The following is a 19,454-nucleotide window of genomic DNA, read 5'->3' as shown; positions in this document are numbered from 1 at the left end:
GGTGCCAGGGCTGGAGGCCGATCCCAGCGCAGCGTTCCAAGGAGCTGGCCCGCTCCAGGCACCTCTTCCCTCTCCTCTTTCTTACCTAGTCCCTGCTCTGACACTCGAGCTGGCTCAAGTGACCCGGTTCCTTCCCGTTTCCTGCTTCCAAGCTCCACGCCAGCCATTTATCACCTTTCCCTTTTGAGTCTCCTTGCAGGGAGAAGCACTGAAAAGAAATCCACAACCTTATTGTCTGCTTGTTTTCCAATACAGTGAATTTATTATATGTTGCAAAATCAGCATTCAGCTTTTTTAGTGTACAAAAAAAGGACACTAGCTCTTAAGAAAAAAGATTAGGAAAGCTGAAGACTATGCTGCCTTGAAATTGTAACATTTTGGCAAAGTGAAAAGCTCTTTTGTAAACTCCAACTCCATGGCTCAATATAGTTTTTATCCACAGTACAATATTACAAAGTAAAACACAGTATCAATAAGTTAAGATCATACTTAAATCACCTAGAACTGGTTTCTATTAACCCAAAAAGCACAAAATTTTGCCTAAGCTTCGTCTCTAAAAAAAAAAAAAAAAAAAAAAAAGAAAAAAAAAAAGGCAGATTCGACTACAATTCTTTAACACAGTCCAAAAGAAAAGTGAAGCAGGAAGTTGGTGGATGCTAATTGGGTCTCACAGTTTGGATAATTAATTAAATATTTTCAGGGTTTTTTTTTTATATTCAAATTTTTTAGAAGTTCCAGAATATACATGTAAATGTACACAATACATCTTTGTATACAACTCTGTTTGCAAAAATATCTTATAGCAGATGTATAAAGATTGAGATCCATCTCTATCCCCCCCCTCCCCAAGCAACAACAACAACAAAAAAAACCCCCTCCTTTCAAAATATTAAGGATCAGGAGAAGTGTTTCCATGGAAGAATTTACTCATCCTGGCTTTGGAGCTGCTGCCTCTTCTGCCATCCCGAGTTCCACCTCCTCCGCAGTCGCAACGAAGCCCCCACCAAGCACTGGGGAAATTCAGATTTTCCACCCCAAAATCCCAGCCTTGGGCAGGGCTGGCAGTGCTGGGCTGTGCAGTGACAATCCCAGAGCAGGGCTGAGGATTTGGGATGTGCCAGGTCCTCCCCATCCCCTCCCAAATCCCCAGAGTGGGGCTGAGGATTTGGGATGTGCCAGGTCCTCCTCATCCCCTCCCAAATCCCCAGAGCAGGGCTGAGGATTTGGGATGTGCCTGGTCCTCCCCATCCCCTCCCAAATCTCCAGAGTGGGGCTCAGGATTTGGGATGTGCCAGGTCCTCCCCATCCCCTCCCAAATCCTCAGAGTGGGGCTCAGGATTTGGGATGTGCCAGGTCCTCCTCATCCCCTCCCAAATCCCCAGAGCGGGGCTGAGGATTTGGGACGTGCCAGGTCCTCCTCATCCCCTCCCAAATCCCCAGAGCAGGGCTGAGGATTTGGGACAGGCCAGGTCCTCCTCATCCCCTCCCAAATCCCCAGAGCAGGGCTGAGGATTTGGGATGTGCCAGGTCCTCCTCATCCCCTCCCAGATCCCCAAAGTGAGGCTGAGGATTTGGGATGTGCCTGGTCCTCCCCATCCCCTCCCAAATCTCCAGAGTGGGGCTCAGGATTTGGGATGTGCCAGGTCCTCCCCATCCCCTCCCAAATCCCCAGAGCAGGGCGGAGGATTTGGGATGTACCAGGTCCTCCTCATCCCCTCCCAGATCCCCAAAGTGAGGCTGAGGATTTGGGATGTACCAGGTCCTCCCCATCCCCTCCCAAATCCCCAGAGTGGGGCTGAGGATTTGGGATGTGCCAGGTCCTCCTCATCCCCTCCCAGATCCCTGTGGCTCCGCTCCAGGCCAGAATTCCCGGCTGCAATTCCTGGAGCACCGAGATTCCCAGACACATCTCCTTGCCTCCAGAACTCCCAGCGTTTTCCAGAAGCACCAGAGGCAGGAGGAGGTGCTGCCCCAAGGCTCCCTGACCTCCAGGGTTGATGTGGGCAGGAAGGGATGGGAGCAAAGCATTCCTGACCCCCGGGATTCCCAGCAGGAATGCCCTGGGGGGTTCTGGGGTGCTCCCCCTGTGCTCCTTGGGCAGAAGGAGCCTTCTCCACCCTCCTCCTCCGTAGGTTTGGGGCTGAGGAGCAGTGGAAGACTGGTGGCATTGCAAGGGCCACCGTGTCACTCTGGCTGTCACCTTTCCCTTGGAGAAGGGGATGGCAAAGCCCTGCTGAGCGCTGGATGCACAGGGAGAGACCTCAGAATAAAGTGACAAAGCAAAAGCAGTGGCCCTGGCTGTGTGACAACAGTGAAATTATAATATAATAATAATAATTAGTCATTTTATCTCCTATTTTTAATACAGCAGATGGACCCACGTTTTGTTTGGGGCAAGGGGGGGAAAAAAAAAAAAACCAAACTCAAAACAACTCCTTGTTGTAAGAAGTGTTTCCCTCCTGAACTCTGCCATTCCTCTCCTTGAAAGGGTGAAAGGCTCTTCAGTGCAACCTCCAAGGGAAGGAGACTCCACAGGGAAGGAATCCTTTACTTTGAGATAAACGGAAGCGGGAAGAAGTCAAATCCCAAAGGCTGGCAGGATTAAAAAGGGGAGAGGGGAGAGAAAGAAAGGAACAGCAGAGTTAAAGGACACCTTTGTGCTTTTTGGAGTGTTTCTCACACCCTGGCCATACTCTAAAACGTTCCCTTCAATCCAAAGTAAAGAATTAAATAAAAAAATCAGGAAGCAGGACTGCAGGGAGAAGCTGGCTGAGATAAAGCACACCAGTGGAAGGGATCTGCGTGGGAAAACAGCACCTTACTGCTCTCACAAGGATTTGCTGCTGCCTTGCAAAGACACACACACAGACACAAAAAAACCCCAAAAAAAAATACCCCAGGAGAAAGCAGAGCATCCCCCACCCCCTCCTGTCATGGATCAAGGAATAAAGTCACTCCTTGGGGTGACTCTTGGGTCAGTTTTAGTAATACTGCAAGGAAAGGGTCCCAAGCACTTGGCCTAAAAGGAAAAGGGAGGCACAGTTTTAGAAAAAAGATGCTTTTTTTTTTTTTCCTTTGATATAAAAATAGACCATAGTCTCATTAGCAATTAACAAAATTGGCTGCCTTGGTAGAAAATTAGAAAAGTCAAAGCCAGACAGGTCTCCATCTCCCCAGCACTGGTGGCTGGAGCTGAACTGGGCAGACTGGGCAGGAGGTTTTGCACCCAAACACACAAAGCAGATTAAAAAAAAGGGGATTTTGGGGTTTGTTTTTTTTTCTTTTGGGATCCACCTCTGCCCTGGCCAAAGTGCTGAGCCCCCAGGGGACCCCCTGTGCTGCCAGCACCCCCCACCCCCCGAGGATGCCAATGACAAAGCAGGGCCAGACAAGGAGAGCTCAGGGAAGGAACGTGGTGTATTTCCGCGGAGCCGGGAGCACACAGCTCTCATTCCAAACAGTCCTAGCAGCAATTCCAGTTCCTCACCATTTGTAGGACAATTTTGTAACCCACGTGGAGCTGGGGAATTATTACAACTTCATGCCAAACTTTTAATCCATGAAAACTACAGATTCTTAACCTTTGGGAGCTTCGGTCACTTTAGGCAAGTTTTCCCTTAAGTGTCAAACGCTGGCTTCAAATAAGCAGAATTTTTTTTTTTTTTTTTTTTTTTGTTTGTTTTTTTTTTGTTTGTTTGTTTGTTTTTGTTATCCATTTGTTACATTCCAACATTCAGAGAGGCTTAAAAACTCGGGAGGAGCGTGCTGGACGTGGACATGACAGATCTGGCATCTTAAAGTCATCCCCAAGTTCTTCAACCACGAGGAATTAATGCTCGTCTCTGAAAGGGATTTTGGGTGTATAAAAGGGAACGTAACGTCCAGGGTGACTGGATTTTGGTTTGCCCTACCCAGTCCAGGGGTGAGTGGCAGCTAAAACTGCTGCTGGTCATACTCTGCTATCAGTTTTTTGATGTGGGCCAGTTTGTTGTGGAGGTATTCGCAGCGGTTCTTCTCTTGGCTGTAGTTGGGGTTTGTCTGTAAAATAAAACAAAAAAAAAAAAAACAAAAAAGAGGAAGTGCAGAGGTGGGAAAGGTTCTGGACAAATCAAAGCTGAGCCTTGACAGCACAGAACAGATCATGGGATGGTTTGGGTTGGAGGGAATGCAAAGATCATCTCATCCCATGGGCAGGGACACCTTCCACTGTCCCAAGCCCCATCCAACACTTCCAGGGATCCAGGGGCAGCTTCTCTGGGAATTCCCTCCCATTCCCTCCTAATATCCCACCTAAACCTCCCCTCTTTCAGTTTAAAACCATGGAAAGAAGCTTTTGTAGATCCCTCTTGAAAATAATCCTGTTCTGATCCAACCCAGCCAAGAACAAAATCCCTTTTCAGCATTATCCAGCTCCAGGAGCTTCCTCACAGGGAAGGAGCACACCTGAGTTAGGCTCAGCCTAACTGGGCTTCCAACAATCACCACCTGCCCTCTGCCCCCACCTCTGGAACAAAGATGAACTCCCAACATGCAGGGAATATCTTCAAAGAGCTCCTAAATCCCACAGGACAACAGGGCTCAGGACCATATTTACTTATTTCAAATAAAAACCCCCAAATCCCCACTGGCGTGCGGATGCTTTGCATAAAAATACTGAAATTTTACACGCCCCAAACTCCAAAAACGTGGGGACAGAGCTCCAGACAGAGCCTGATCCCAGCTGGGATCCTGTTATCCCTCAGCCTGTGCATCTGAAACACAAACTGTTCCTTCCCTGGAGAGATAAAGGCCCTGGGTGAACACAGCCATTGTGCCACGGCCACGGCTCAGCGAGCCCCAGGATCCAGGGGCACTCCCAGCTCCCCCCAAACCCTTTCTGAGCTGCTTTTAGGGACGGGCTGGAGCTGAACAAAGATCTGCTGGAATTGCCTCAGAGCCTGGGTTTGCTCTTGGCAAGGGCCCATCTCTTTCAGTCACACCAGGGGCACCACCCAAAAGCCTTCTGTGGCCAAGGACATTCCCTTACCTTTTTAATTTTTCGATATTCCTGTAAAATTTGATCGTGGATGGTCTAAAAACAAAAAAAAAAAAGAGAGAGGGAAAAAAATGAGGGTATTATTTTCAGTTCTGCAGTAGGTATTTACTCAATGTACACAATTCCTCCAAATTGCAACCAAAATCTGCTGCCTCCATGGCTTCCCTGGGCAGATCCACAGGCTACAACCAGCTCTGATTCCATGGATATCCTGGAGCTGACACACAAGGATGAAGCCCCAGTCCCCACCTGTGACAAGCACCTGGATTCCAGGATAATTCACATTTCCAAAGCTCCAACTGATCTTTTTTTTTTCCCCCCCACCAAGATCTAAAAACAATCCAACGTGGAATTTTGCAAGGAGAAGGGCAGGAGGTTTGAGGGAGGAAGCTGTGCTTAGCACAATAGGTGCTCTGTAAAAATCTGTTTATTATCCTCGACGAGACTCACTTTTTCAAGCTAATGAATAGCTGAAACTCTTTAAAAATCACTCTGACAAGCCCAATAATGCTGCATTATTAAGATCAAAGATTGCAGAGGAACAGATGACCCCGTGCTAACTCCCCTTCCAGCCCTGATACGCTCCCATATGTGCAAATATGAGTTTTTCTGGCTGGGATACACTAATAGCTTCCAGCAGCTTTTGGCTAAGGACACCAATTGTCTCACTGAGGCCTTTCCTTGTCAACAAGTCCCATGATGTGGCTCCAGCCTGAAAAAGGAGCAGCGCAGAGCTGGGTTAGGAGCATTCCCCAAAGCTGTCAGCTGTGTGCACGTTCCCCAGCAGCTCCGAGGCTGGAATTCAGACACCGACCCAGCCCAACGAGAGCAAACCAAAGACCTGCAGCTCCGAAAGGAGCTTTTACACCTCTGCTCCTACCTTGTATTCCTCAGAGCCCTGCAGAAGCTGCTTCAGCTTGGCATCCAGCTGGGTAAACCGTCGGGTTATCCGCTCTATCCGGGCGTGCAAGTCCCGGTACTCGTTGTACTCCGCGTTGAAGTCGTTTTTGTAGCTCTGACGCTGCTCCGAGGAGGAAATGGCTGCGTATTTTCTGCAGGGGGGGGAAAGGGGTTTGGTCACTGGGTTTTGAGGAGGGGAATTGGTTTTAGGGGGATTGGTTTTAGGTGGGATTGGTTTGGGGGGTTTGGTTTTAGAGGGGGGGATTGGTTTTAGGGATTCTCTCTGGGTTGCCGAGCACGGGGGGATGAGCGTGGAAATAAAATCATGGATAATTTAGGATCAGCCAAATGGGGTTTTGGGAAGGAATTCTTCGCTGTGAAGGGTCTGGGATGGAATTCCCAGAGAAGCTGTGGTTGCCTCACGCCTGGAAGTGTTTGGAGCACCCTGGGGTAGCGGAAGGTGCCTGTGCCCGTGGCGGGGGGGGACTGGATGGGTTTCAGCTCATTCCAGCCCAAACCATTCCAGGATTAAAGCTGGAAAAGCCCTCCAAGATCAAATCCCAAGCACTGCCAAGGCCACCACTAAACCACATCCCCAAGTGCCACATCCACACGGCTTAAATCCCTCCAGGGACGGTGATTCCCTGTCCCAGTGAAGAAACTCTCCCTAATAATCCCATCCAAACCCCCCTGGTGCAGCTTGAGGCCGTTTCCTCTCATCCTGACTTAAAAGTAGCAAATCACAGAGGCAACCACCAAGGATTGCTGCCTTGACCTCCTGTAAAACAAACAATGCTTGCTCCCAAAACTTCCTATCTCTGCCAGATAGGGTGGAATGGGCAGGTACAGCCAAGCCTGGAGCAGCTGGGGGTGGAGGAGGACACTCAGATAGTGCTGCTACAGCTTCTCTGACTCCTGCTGGCCTGCAGAACATGGAGTTCTGCATCTGTGCCAGGCATTGGAACAGCAGGAATATGATGCTTCCAGTGTTAAGAGTCTTTAAAGGAACACAAAAAGCATTGAGCCATCGTTGCAAAACGCTGGCAGGGTGATTATGTGGCAAGAACACGACAAGAAACCACGGTGAGGAGTTTTATTCAGTTTTTTTTCCCCACCAGCAACTCTATTTCCAGCACCTTCTAGAGACACTTGATGTGTCCTGAGCTCAGGTTGAACTGATGTGCCTTTTGGGGGCCTTTTGGAAGTTATTCTGCTCAACAAAAAGCCATTAAAGCTGATATTTACAGCTCTCTCTGAAGGTAAAACTCATCTTTTGGTAGGTGATGGCTCAGATTTGCCTCCCTGCTCTGGCTGCTGCAGGGCCAGCGTGGTGCCTGAACGTGGAAAAGCTGATTTAAGCCTCAAATTAAGGGGAAAACTTTCAGTTTTTTAACTTTTTATGTGCTCTAAACTTCTAGAACAGACTCCTTGCCAGGGATAAAGAACCATCCACACAGGATAAAGAGCATCAAACAGCAGTGACAGGTTTTAGAATTTGAGGAGCTGGGCACAAACCAGTCAGATCACACTGGGTGAGACCACAGAGCTCCCAGAGCTCAGAAACCTCTCCCAGTTTCTTTGGGGAGGGCCCAAGGAGCTGCAAAATCCCATTCTGGATCCCATTTTGCAATATCCCATTTTGGGAGGGATCAGCACGTGGGTGAGAGGAAAAAAAAACAACACCTCCAGCCACACAAATTCTGTGGAACAACCCTAAAAATGTCACCTTGAAGGGGTTGTTTGTATGGCTGATCCAGCCCAGCAAAGCAGAAACCACAGCAGAAACCTTTATCTGCCCTAGAGCTTCCTCCTCCTCCTCCTCCATCCCTTCCCTTCCAGCAATCCCAGCACAGCCAAACCAGCTCTGATGGAAACAACCCCAAGGTTGGGACATGAACAGGGAATTTTCCCCCCCAGCTACAAGTTTTTCCCTGCCCCAAAGCTTTGTTTAGAACAGGTTTGGGTTTATGCAGATTCTGGGCTTCCTTCACAGGGATTTTTTTGGGCTTTGGTTGTTTAATTAACCTCGAGGGGATCTGATTAAAGAGTCAAGAAACAACTCAGATCCTAACCCAGGGGTTAGAGCCTCCCAGGAAAGAATATTTCACTGCTTTATGGAGATGATCTTGGCTCTGAAGAGGGCAAGAATTAACAAACCATCCCAAATCCTTCCTTGCCCTGCCTTTCCCAGCCCAAAAGCAGATTATTCCCTCTCCAAGTTCCCAGCTGGAACATGGAGATGTTTAATCCTTACAAACCCCTCAAAGGTATGAAATGTTTCTTGAAGTGCTTAAACAATTTATAGGAGATAACCTTGAACTCCTCAAGGAGGTAAAAACCAGCTTTGATATCAAGTTTAGTCTCAACTATTAACCTGCAGAGCTGGGTTTACTCTTTTCCTTACACCCACCTAACAAAGTTCTATCAAATGACACAAAAAGTCCAGCAAAAATCCCCAGCACGTTGTGATTTCTTAGCTTGAAACATGATCCCAAAGTGATGAAGCAACTGATAAAAATACTTACAATAAATAATCTGGCATTTCTGAAGTTGATGTTGGTACACTAGAATTATTGCATGTTCCATTTAAACCTGAAAAAATAAAGATTTGTTTATAGATGTTCTTAAACTTCAAAGCTCTTTGCAATTCAGCTTCAAACTCATAAAACTTGCCTGCAATATACAGTTTATGGAATTCTAAAGGATTTCTGTTTTGCTTGGAACTGACAGAGGCAGAGGAGCCACAACAAGGTGGCTGAAAGTTCAAGGCTCCTCCAGTATTTGTCTGTCAGCAAAACAACACCAACATCAGCCTGTGCACAGAGCAGGGAAAAAATCTGAATTAATTGGTGGATAAACAGTGCCTGGAGTGAGATAACACTGAGAGCACCACTGGGGAGCAGGAAAACACAGCCCTGAGCCCAGAGAGCTGAGCTGGGCAAGGTGAACCTTCTGTCCTCCTGCTTCTACACTTGGGACATTCCTCTGGCATCTCCAGGGTGAGATTCCTGAATGAAAATCCCAGAGCCCCACAGAGAGGGTTTTAGGGAATGCAGCTCCAAACACAAATCCAGGCATTAAAGAATGTTCAGAAACTGAAGGAAGAACAGAATAAAGCTAAAGCAGGCTCATCCTCCACATCCAAACAGTGCAGGGTAAACGTGGAGGGTGAAAGCAGCTGGATCCACGTTTGGAAAGGGATATTTTCCACAAATTATTAGAAATGTGTGTCACATTCCAAACCCTCAGCAGATCCAGCTGCACAACCTGAGTCAGCAGTACCCTGACTGCATCCTTAAAAAGATGGAATTTCCTCTAAATTTCCAGGGAAAAGCTTTCCTGAGCAGGATGGGAGAATGGCACAACCCCAGAGTTTCTGAAACCATCCCAATCCCAAATTCCTGCTGCAGCTCCTCCTGCTTTTCCCCACCCTGTTTCCTGACCACAGCTTGGAAGATGCAGAACAGGGTTTAAGGATGGTGGAAGGGACACAGGAGGTTTATTTTGCCTGTGAGTGCCACCTACTGACTGAAAGGACCCCAAAGGTCCCTCCAGAGGCTCTGGAACAGAATTCCTGGGAGAAACTCCCACTCCTGGCAGGAGCTGTCCCTGCCCACGGCAGGTGGTGGAACTAGATGATCTTTAAGGTCCTTCCAACCCAAACTTTTTGTGATTTTTTGCTTCCCTGCAGCTCCAGGGGGGAATCTGGGGAAGGAGCAGGATGAGGCTGGTGCTGCCCACAGAAGGAAAACATCCCAGTTGTGGCTGTCCAGGATCCAAGCAGGACTGACCACATCCTGTTTATGATTGCTCCCAGCCCAGCTTGCATTTGTTACCTCAAAACAGCAGCAGGAACAAACCCCAACTCCCAATGATTAACAAAAATCCAGGAATTAAACAGTAAAGAGAAGCAGAAAAGGTGGTGGAGGAGGCTCAGCAATTTCCCAGGAATTTGGGTATTTATAAGACAAAAAGAGAGACTGTGTGAGTGTCTCTCCAGAACCATTCCAGAGGCTCATGGGGAAGAGAAACAACGTGGAAAAAACACAAGAGCCACAGAAAAAAAACCCTGGGATTGACACAAAAGTAGAAGAATTCTCAGTTCTGCAGTGCCACACAGCCATCAGCCCCACGGACTGTCCTGAGCAGTCACTGCTGAGCCATCAAAATGCATTTTGTCACTGCTGCAAAGCCTGTGGGGAAGGGGAGGGCTGGCACCAGCTCAATCCCAACAGCCTGAGAAGTTCCCCCTTTCCAGGAATCCAGGAAACCAGTCTCCATTTCAAAATATTGTCCTTTTGGAGCCAAAACTGGAGGATTTTCATGTACCAAGGAGGAAGGGAAATGTAGAAAATAGCAACAGGGTGAAGGAAAACGCACAAAGGAATTTAACAGATATTCCCAGAGGCTGCAGGGAAAGTCCCAGTGCTCTGGGGAGCTGTAACAAACAGCAGAAAACATGGAAACAGCAGGAAAAGGAATGGATGGGATCAGCCAAGAAATATTCTCTGCTCTGACTTCTAAGAGTGCACGGAGCTGCCTTTGGAATAGTGGCTTGATGGAAAATGTTTTCACCCCACCTCAGTGAGATTCACTGCTGTGTCAGTCCTTGGATAAATAAATCCCCAGCCCAGTGGGATGTGAGGAAGCTTTTCCAGCCTGGAAGAGCTGGTTCTCCACTGCTTTAACAGCATTTATCACCAGGTTTATCTATCATTTCTTTTGTAGCCAATTTTAAAAGCTTTTGTGAGTAACTTTTCATTAAAAACCCAAACGACAGTCATCACAACAGCCAACACAAGCGCTGCACTGCTCTTCCCACTGCTCCCAGCCTTTCATCCCCACAGATTATCCCAGCTTTTAATTTAACCAGGAGAAACATGACACGCTCTGAGGCAGCTCCAAAAGGTTAAACAGGAAAAACCTGTGTGGAGAGGAAGCACCTCTGGTGATTTGGAAGGAGGACAGCGCTGGCATTTGGGTCCCCAGAGCACCTGGGACGGCCCAGGATGTGCCCATTCCTCCAGGGAATCCTGGCATCACACCCAGCCAACACCAAAGCACCTCTGGGCCCCCACTCACCTGGGACCTGCTCCTGGGGAACACTAACTAAGTCAGCATTTTTTATTACTTCACAGTTCTGCTTCTCCTCTTTGCACTTCTCCTCGCTCTTCTTCTCCTTCCTCTCCTTCTCCTTGTCTTTGTGCTTTTTGGATTTTTTCTTGGATTTGACGTAGGAGCCGCAGTTGTGTTTGCTGCTCTGGGCACAGTCTGTGGGCAGGGGGTGACTCAGTCTCTCGGGAGGCTCCGTGCTGCTCTCACAGTCTCTGCCGTTGTGAGTCAGGTCGTTGCTGACATCCGAGAGGGGATCGTGGGGCCTGGGCAGCTCCAGGGCCGGGAGGGAGGAGCTGGAGCTCACGGGGGGCTCGGGCAGAGCCGGGGGCAGGGCAGGGGGGGCCAGGCTGTCCTTCCCGTTGGAGGAATTCAGCTTCCCGTTGAGAGTGGGTTGGGTTCTGTGAGCCAAATGGGAGATCCTGGGCTTTTTGTTGGCCAGGGGGTCGATGAACTCCACAGGTAAGGGTCGTTTCTGTTAGGAAGGTGGGGGGGGAAAAAAAGGAGAAATAAATGGCCTTGAAGGTGCAGGAGTGGAGCTGGGTGTTGCCACTAGGTGGTGGTGCAATACAGGGGAGAAGGATGAACATCCTCGGGAAAAGCAGCTTATCCATCCCAAGCTGCTTCCCAGAGCCCAGGGTTTGGTGGGACAGCTTAAAGAATCCCATCAGCAATTCCTGACCCCCCCTATTATTCACACACAGCCCCAGCCTGCTCTCACTGCAGCTTCTTTCAAACCCAGCCCTTTGGAACTCAAACCCTGCAGCCTCCCTCCCCCTGTCCCAGGCAATTAGAGATTGGAAATATCCCTGGAAGTGTCCAAGGCCAGGCTGGACAGGGCTTGGAGCACCCTGGGACAGTGAAAGGTGTCCTTGCCCATGGCAGGGGTGGCACTGGATGAGCTTTAAGCTCCCTTCCAACCCAAACAACTCCAGGATAAAAACATCTGTCCTGAGCACTCCGAAGTCCCTGTGAAGGAAAAACGTGCTCAGCCCTCTGGAGCAGGGAGGGATTCATCAGTTCTGCATTTTATTCCCAGCTCTGTGGCCAAGAGCTCCAACCCTTCCCCGCTCCTTCCTCTTCTCAAGAGCGAGGCATTGCCCGGAAGAGGGGAGGAAGTGCCAAGTGCTCAGAATTTCAGTTCTCAGAATTTCAGGCAAAAGGGGACATCTAGAAAGCCACGTCACAGGGGCCAACGTGATCTGAGCAACCCTTTTTTGAGCAAGGGTAGAGAAGGAAGTGGTTCCCAGCTGTGCCCACACCTTGGAGGCAGCTGCCTCCAGCCTGGAAAAGCTGCTCCATGGAAGAAGCCATCCATCAGGCTCAGCCCAGCCAAAACCACCCTCACTGTGTGCCCACCTGGCAGCTCTGGGGCTGCAACAGCTCTCAGCCAAAGATGATTTTGTGCCCAGAGGAAAACAAGCGATAGCTCTGGGTATTTCTTTTGGATAATCCATTATTTTCTTTCTGTCTCAGGCAGGATCGCGACGTGTTTGTGAATGGAAATGTTGTTCCACCCAGCTGGATGGTGGCTGGAGCAGCCCCTAATTCCCTCTTTTTCACCTGGATTTTTCTCTCACTTTGCTAACTCAGGGGTCTTGAGGACACTGCTCGGTGCCAGGAATTCTTTCCACCTGTCAGGGTAATTAAGGAAGAGCTGCTGGTTCTGCCACTGAGCTCAAGGGGCAAGGACAGCACGTCCGACCGGCTTGGCAACATCACCTCCCCCAGGAGGGGCCATCTCCATCTGCAGGGCTCTGAACAGGTGACAGAGCTCAAAAATCTGCCACATTCTACAACCTTTTCTCGAAAAACAACCGATATCTGCTTCTCCAAACTCATCTCTCTGGTTAGGAGGGTTATACACATCCATTTCTAGAATTACCAGACCAATCCTCTTCACCTTCATTCCACAGATGAACCTTCCCAAAATATTCTGCATTCCAGCCTACCAAATCCCAATCCTCTGCTGGCACTGCACCCATTACAAACCATTTCTCTAAATAGAAACTACAGCCAGAGAGTATTAAAAAAGTGACAGCTCACAATGCTGTGGTTTTCTGTCTGACACGACAGAATCACGCTGGAAACATTTCTATTCCACATTGGGTTGTCCCTGTTCCACCAGCCTTTCCTAAATCCAACCCAACCAACCACCCAAAGTTTCAGCTGGGTCATTCTGAGAGATCAAAACCTCACCCTAAAGACCTTTGAATCCTTAAAATATGGACAGACAGAGAAACAAGATGATTTTTCAACCTTAAAAAACGACACAAGACCAGGATCTTTCAGAGCTAACTTGAAGGTGATCATTCTTCATTCACCAGGAACATGCCCACAGCAGAGCAGGAGAGGATTTGGAATCAGCTACCTGGCAAACAAGTTACACAGTCCTTGTTCTCAACCAGAGAATTGCCTCTCTCTCAGTGCCAGAGAGCACATAATTTCTTTACCTGTTAATATTCTTTGCCACTAATCCTCGGTGCGTCTGTCCAGACAAGCAGGCATTACACATTCCATTGGCAGGAGAAGAATAAATACTCAACTTGTCTGGGCTGACCCACACTGGAAGAAGGGAAGGCAGAACGTTTCACAACGCCAGCAACGCCTGTGCTGGGAGATCCTGGGAGAAGTGGGGACAAAACTCTGCTTGACACACGTCAAACGTGGCTCCTGTGTGGTTTATGGTCATGGAAAAAACAGGCAAAATGTTCTTTTCACAGCTCCCTGCTCTGGCATCTCCCAGGCAGGAGCAGCCCAACCTGCCCCTGATCTGTCATGGCAATTAGGCTGCAAAAGGTCAAGGGTTTTAATAACTCAGCCATGTTTGGGAGCTGCTTATTACAGCTTCGTTCCACTCAATTATTAGTAATGAGGAAAACACAAGCTCCTTCTCCCAGGAACTCCAGGAGGGATGGAGGCACTGCAAAAGGAATTTAGCCCTTAAAAACTAAACCTGAGCCTCATTGTCAGAGATCCTCCCCACAGGCCCTCGTCCAGAGGAGAAACAGATGCTGAGCAAAGCCAGAACGAGACTCCAAGTTAATAAAACAGAAATAAAACCCCAAGGACCTCCCGACCCGGCAGCAGGTGATTACAGGGTGCAGACAGGCACAGCTCAGCCTGGACCCAGGGCCAGCAGCAAAACCCATCAGGGGCTGGGAGGGGGATCACCCACCTGAGGGGGAGAGCTGGAGTTGAGGGTGTCCTTCGGAGGGCTCAGGGAAGGAGCTTCTCCCTGGAAAGCGCCGCTGTTCTGGGGCTGGCACAGCTTCCTGCAAAACACAACGGGGCTGGTCACAGCCCGTGCCAAGGGGACAGGTGGCACTGCACACCTGGGGCTCTTCCTGGCCTCAGACTCTGCTGGAAGGTGCCACGAAGGAGCTCGGTCAGGCTCTGGTCTCTGACAAAATCCGGGCAGGAGAAACTACTATGGGAAAATATCAAGGATAAACTGGAATTCCTCATCTCTTTCTTGCTTTCCCATGATTTTTGTGGCTCTTTTGGTAATGGGAGCAACACCTTGGAGCTCTTGGGACACATGAAAGGATTCCCTGTTGAATTTGGAACTCCTTTTTTAACAATTTTACATTTTTTCTCTTGAACTGGTGACGTAAGAATTAAAACAAATTAATTCCAGCCTCAGAAACATAATTCACACGGAGATCAGTGAAAGTGGCATTGAATTTGAAGGTGTAAAGGATATCAGATATTATTCCTGCTGATTGAAATACAGCTCAGGGAGACATTAATTAAACAAATTTCTGCTGAGTGTTTGCTTTCTGAGACAACTCAGAAAGCAAAGCCCACTGAAGAGGGGATGAAACTCAAGCTCAGAGGTTGAGGAATAAGTTCTCTCACTCATTAGCATCATTAAAACAACATTTTATGGCAACAGGAGCCCTTTCAGCAGCGAGCTCCTCTGGGTCCTGGAAAAGCAGCACTATAACAGGAACTGCTGAGGTATTATTGGTCCACCAGGATTTACATTTTGGGCTTCCCAATAATACTTTTAAGTTGCATCATGCAAAACAGAGCTACTCTGGGCTGTATTTGTGGTATTGGACAAAAGAAAAAAAACCTTTTGTAGCAACAAAAAGTACAATTAGAATCACTTGAATTCCCCTCCAGGCTGGGTCTCTGCTCCTCTGCAGATCTCAGAGTATTCTGACACCAGACTGCCCCTCAATTAATCATTCCCCCCCCCAAAAAAAAAACCCTACTCTTGCATCAAGTTGCAGCTGACAAACTGAAAAAACAAAACAGAATTCAGGGTTAAAGGTTTTAATAAAGCAGCTCTGCAGTCAGCTTGTCAGGAGCTGTGGAGCCTGAATAACCTCACTTTTAAATTCTCCCACAAGCAACTGGAATCAGCATTAAAGCTCACTCATATCCTTTAAACATTGGGAAGATTTATCTCAGAGATAACGCTCAGGACTTGACAAGATCTGGCTTTTAACCTGAGCTTGAACCTTGGGCTGTGCTGCAGCAATATTTAGACATCTGCAGTGTCACCACTGTCCTGGCTTTGTTTAATTTTATTTAAAACAACCTCAGCAGCCACAGATCAACTCAAGAAAAGGACCTGGGGATTGTGAACATGGGGACACTGATACTGCCCAAACACCCCGGTGAAAGTGGCTTTTGGAGCAAGCCTGTCACACCTTCTAATTGTTAATTATGGATTTAAGGAGTCATGAAAGCACTGAGTTCAGCAGAGGAAAGATTTCAGGGAATCCTGGAATGGTTTGGGATGGAGGGACCTGAAAGCTCAGCCAGTTACAGGCTGGGACACCTCCCACAGCCCAGGCTCCTCCAGGGTGACAGAGGGATGGAAAACATAAAAAAAGGAGGAAAACCGAGCTGGTTTAACCCAAGCCTAGTTAGACCCAGCTTTAGTATCTGCAGATGTGTTAATTAGTGCAGCTGCTGAGGCACTGAGTGGCCACTGGCCCTGAAATCCAGGAGGACCTGGAACAATTGGGTGGTGATGCAAACCCTGCTGCCTCCTGTGCCCTTTTTCTGTTTTTCTCCTGTCTTCAACCCAACATGTTTTTTTTCCCCATTTTGGAGCCTCATTACCTGCACTGCCTGAGCAGGGTTTTGTTTGTACAGTTGAATACATCCTTTCCAAGGTCTATTTTTAGACCCTGGCCCAAGTGAATGCCACAGTTCTAGAAAAAGGAGTAAACATGGCTTTTCTACAGGGAGAAATTCACTTTGGGTACTTTTTTTTTTTTTTGAAAGCCATAAAGATTGCATGGCAGTTGTATTTCTTCTTTTAATTATAATTTCACATCAAGGCCATTTAAATGAGTTTTGATTTTCCCTGAGCACACCAAAGCACTTGGAGTGCAAGTTTTCTGTTGGTTTAAAAAGTCCCATCTCCAAGTCAATTGTGCTTTTAAATCATGGGAAGTGCTCAAACAGAGCATGCTGTGCTTCAGAGCTTAACCAAAAGTGCAATAAAATAAAGCACAAGTAAAAGCTCTGCCTGCATGATAAAACCTGAACCAATACACTGAAAAATATCAACACTGAGAGCAGAATTCTGTGTAAAACTGGAAGATTTCTTTCCCTGCCAGCCAGAAGCTTCCAAGCTTGGAGGTTTCACCTAAGGAAAATATCTCTAGAGGGAAAAAAATTTCAGCAATAAGGATGAACTGAGTCAGTTGAGGGCTGTTCCAGGAGGGAACATGGGAACAGAGATCACACTGCAAGCAGGACAACCAGCAGGATTTTAAAGGGATTTATCCCTACAGAACAACCTCTTGCTTTTCCACACATCCACGATTTCAACCCAATCTCAGATTTAGGGATGAAACACTTCATCCTGCACAGGAAGATGTGGAAAAAAGGAAGGAGAGTTTCAAAGGAGAGCTGAGCTGGAGACATTTAATCCCCTCATCTCCCAGCATTTTAGACCAGCAGTGCTAACTCTCCCAGCTCTGCTCCCTGGCAGGTCTCCCCCAAGCTTTGCCCCCAGTGATTTAAAACCAGCCCAGGATGACGTGAAGAGTGGATCCACTTGGATTTTCAAGTTTAGTCCACTCCTACAGGTCCCTGGGTGATGGACAGTTTAAAATCAAGTCCAAGTAAGTCACACACTCAACTTACAGACCCTGATTTACAGAACCTTCCCTGGATGATATCACAGAGAAGAAAATGGATAATTACCTAACGAGGATCCTCTTCAACAACTGCTGATCTCCTTCTGAGTAGCCAGGCCAGTCCTTCTGCACTTCTTTGTATACACAATCTTTCAGTGTGAAAGTGCTGTCCTTGGCACTCAGATTTGCCACCTGGAACAGAAGGAATTTGGAAAACCATCATTAGGCTTTCATTTTCTCACTTCCTCCACCAAACAAGAGCTAAGATGAAGGTAAAATCTGAGCAGACTTAGCAGCTGTTAGTAGTGTCAGAGAACTAGGAGAGACTTTAATATTTCATTTCCTTATTATTAAGATTATTTAATCAAACTGTGCCTTTCCTTTCGCCTTGTCACTGCAATAATTCATAATGAGTTTCTAAAGCACATCCAGTTGAGTGGGAAATAAGTCATATCTAAAAGAGATTATTCAGCTTGGGGAGCCTGGACCAGCACAACACCACTTGATGGAAACACCTGGAAATAAAGCCTTAATGGGAACAGGCAGTTCACTTATCACACCTGTCCCACAGCCAAAATGGGGCAGTTTATGGCCAAAGAGGAACTCTCAGGGCGATAACTTGGTTAACAATTGCCAGGAGATAATTTCTCACTAATGAGCCAACAAAACAGGCCACAGAGAGCTGCTTTCTCAGGGAGCTGTGAGGAGAATGCCCTGGGACCACCTGGATTTTATGGAGAACTTCTCCAGGGCAAGAACAGAACGTGGGATTTCCAGCTTCAGGCCAGCAGAGCACTGCAGGGAGCTCAGCACACTTGCACCAGCAGCTGCCTGACATTTTGTCCAACCCTACCCCGTGGAGTTTCCCCACAAAACTCTGCAAGGTGCCTGCACAGAGAGGAGAAGCTGCTGGAATGGGCAGAGCTGGATTAGAATGGAAACGACTTGGGAAAGAGTTACCCCGCTTGGATCAGTCTTTCCACAGCCTGACTGAAAATTTAACTTCTTGCTGTTGGTACAAGCCTGAAAATCCAGAGTTGGAACAAAGCAAAGAGCCCCAGTGAGGCTTTCACAGAGAGTGAACCTCTCCTGGGTGATCCAGAGTGCCATGGAATGGTTTGGTCCCATCAGATTCCAAGGGCAGGGACACCTCCCACTATCCCAGATTGCTCCAACCTGGCCTTGGACACTCCCAGGATGGGGCAGCTTCTCTGGGCAACCTCAGCTTGCAAGTTTCAAATGAAAATAAAGCCTTCAATGTGTTTGTGAAGAGGGATAAGGAGGCCCAGGTGCCAAATGCTCTGCCCACAGGCAGGCAAAGCCAGCAGCTGCAGCCCAAATTCCCTGCTGGAGCCCCTCAGCTCGGGGACTGCCACCCTTGAAAGTGGAAAATGCTTTTATTCAGTGCTTGGAGATCTTGTGCATCTGTTTAGGGATTACTGTTCTCCATTCAGGACGTGGCTGTGCTCAGGGATTTCTATTATCCACACAGCAGGAAAATGCCTCAAAAACAAGCAAAGGAGTGGGAAGTCTTGAATGAACTGAAGATGCTGCTGATTCCCCTGCTTTTGCTTTAGGGAGGCTACAAGCTAATATAAAAATATTAAAAATCTAGGCATTTCAGAGCAAAAGGCTGCACAACCACCACGGCAAACTCTCCCTATAAGCAAAAAATAGAAAGCCCAGTTATCAGTTTACATGACAAACACTTTGTTTTTCCTTTCAGTCCTGTCAGCTTTCCAAAATCCTGAGCCAAAATACAACAAGAATTTGAGCTGTGTTTTACATCGAGGTATCCCTGTAAACACACCCAGGAGACAAAAGCCAATCCAGGTTCTCCTTTACCAAAAAAAACCCAAAAAAACCACCAAAACAACAACTTCTCCCAGAATTTCTCTGTTTCCTGCCTGTTCCTGGAGCCTGGAAAGAACAACTTGGATTTTTCTCTGCACAGAGGCTGAGAGCAGCTACCTCCTTGTTTTGCTCGTGTGGGACTCTGCAAGCTCCACCCCAACCCTCCCAAAAATAGAAACCTTGCAAAATGAGGCAAAAAGGCCGCCAGGAACACGGAGTCCTGCGAGAGAGATGCAAGAGCACAATGAAACCCACACCTAGACAGATTTAGCTGCGTAGCTTTAACACAGCCTGTAATTTTTAGCTTATCTGTGTCTGCCTGTGGATGGGAGCCCTGGGAGGGCTGAGAGGGATTAACTTTACGAGCTCCACGTTCACAGCCAAGGCGGCGTTCAGCCCGAGCGGGGCGGCCCCGTGGCCGGCGCCGCACGCGCCGCTCGCCC

General features: G+C 47.9%; 1 protein-coding gene and 1 long non-coding RNA gene across 2 annotated transcripts in view; one reads left to right on the top strand and one right to left on the bottom strand.

Moving 5' to 3' along the window:
* The first annotated feature begins 1,266 nt into the window (after positions 1-1,266).
* LOC121346678 lies at positions 1,267-3,726 on the top strand. Its single transcript, XR_005954104.1, has 2 exons — positions 1,267-1,527; positions 1,760-3,726. It is a non-coding gene; the product is annotated as an uncharacterized LOC121346678 (long non-coding RNA).
* Positions 3,532-19,454, bottom strand: part of ELL (elongation factor for RNA polymerase II) — a 48,362-nt gene continuing 32,439 nt past the window's right edge. The window contains exons 6-12 of the mRNA XM_041424682.1: positions 17,225-17,349; positions 14,226-14,322; positions 11,018-11,522; positions 8,461-8,527; positions 5,916-6,087; positions 5,027-5,071; positions 3,532-4,038 (exon numbers count right to left, since the gene is read on the bottom strand). Of these exons, the coding sequence (XP_041280616.1) occupies positions 3,934-4,038; positions 5,027-5,071; positions 5,916-6,087; positions 8,461-8,527; positions 11,018-11,522; positions 14,226-14,322; positions 17,225-17,349 (1,116 nt within the window). The 3' untranslated portion in view covers positions 3,532-3,933. The remainder of the gene's footprint in view (positions 4,039-5,026; positions 5,072-5,915; positions 6,088-8,460; positions 8,528-11,017; positions 11,523-14,225; positions 14,323-17,224; positions 17,350-19,454) is intronic.

The sequence above is a fragment of the Onychostruthus taczanowskii genome, unplaced genomic scaffold, assembly GCF_017590055.1.
Source record: "Onychostruthus taczanowskii isolate IOZ18803 unplaced genomic scaffold, ASM1759005v1 scaffold112, whole genome shotgun sequence".
In the NCBI taxonomy this organism is placed as follows: Eukaryota; Metazoa; Chordata; class Aves; order Passeriformes; family Passeridae; genus Onychostruthus; species Onychostruthus taczanowskii.
This window is presented reverse-complemented; position numbering and strand designations above follow the sequence as displayed.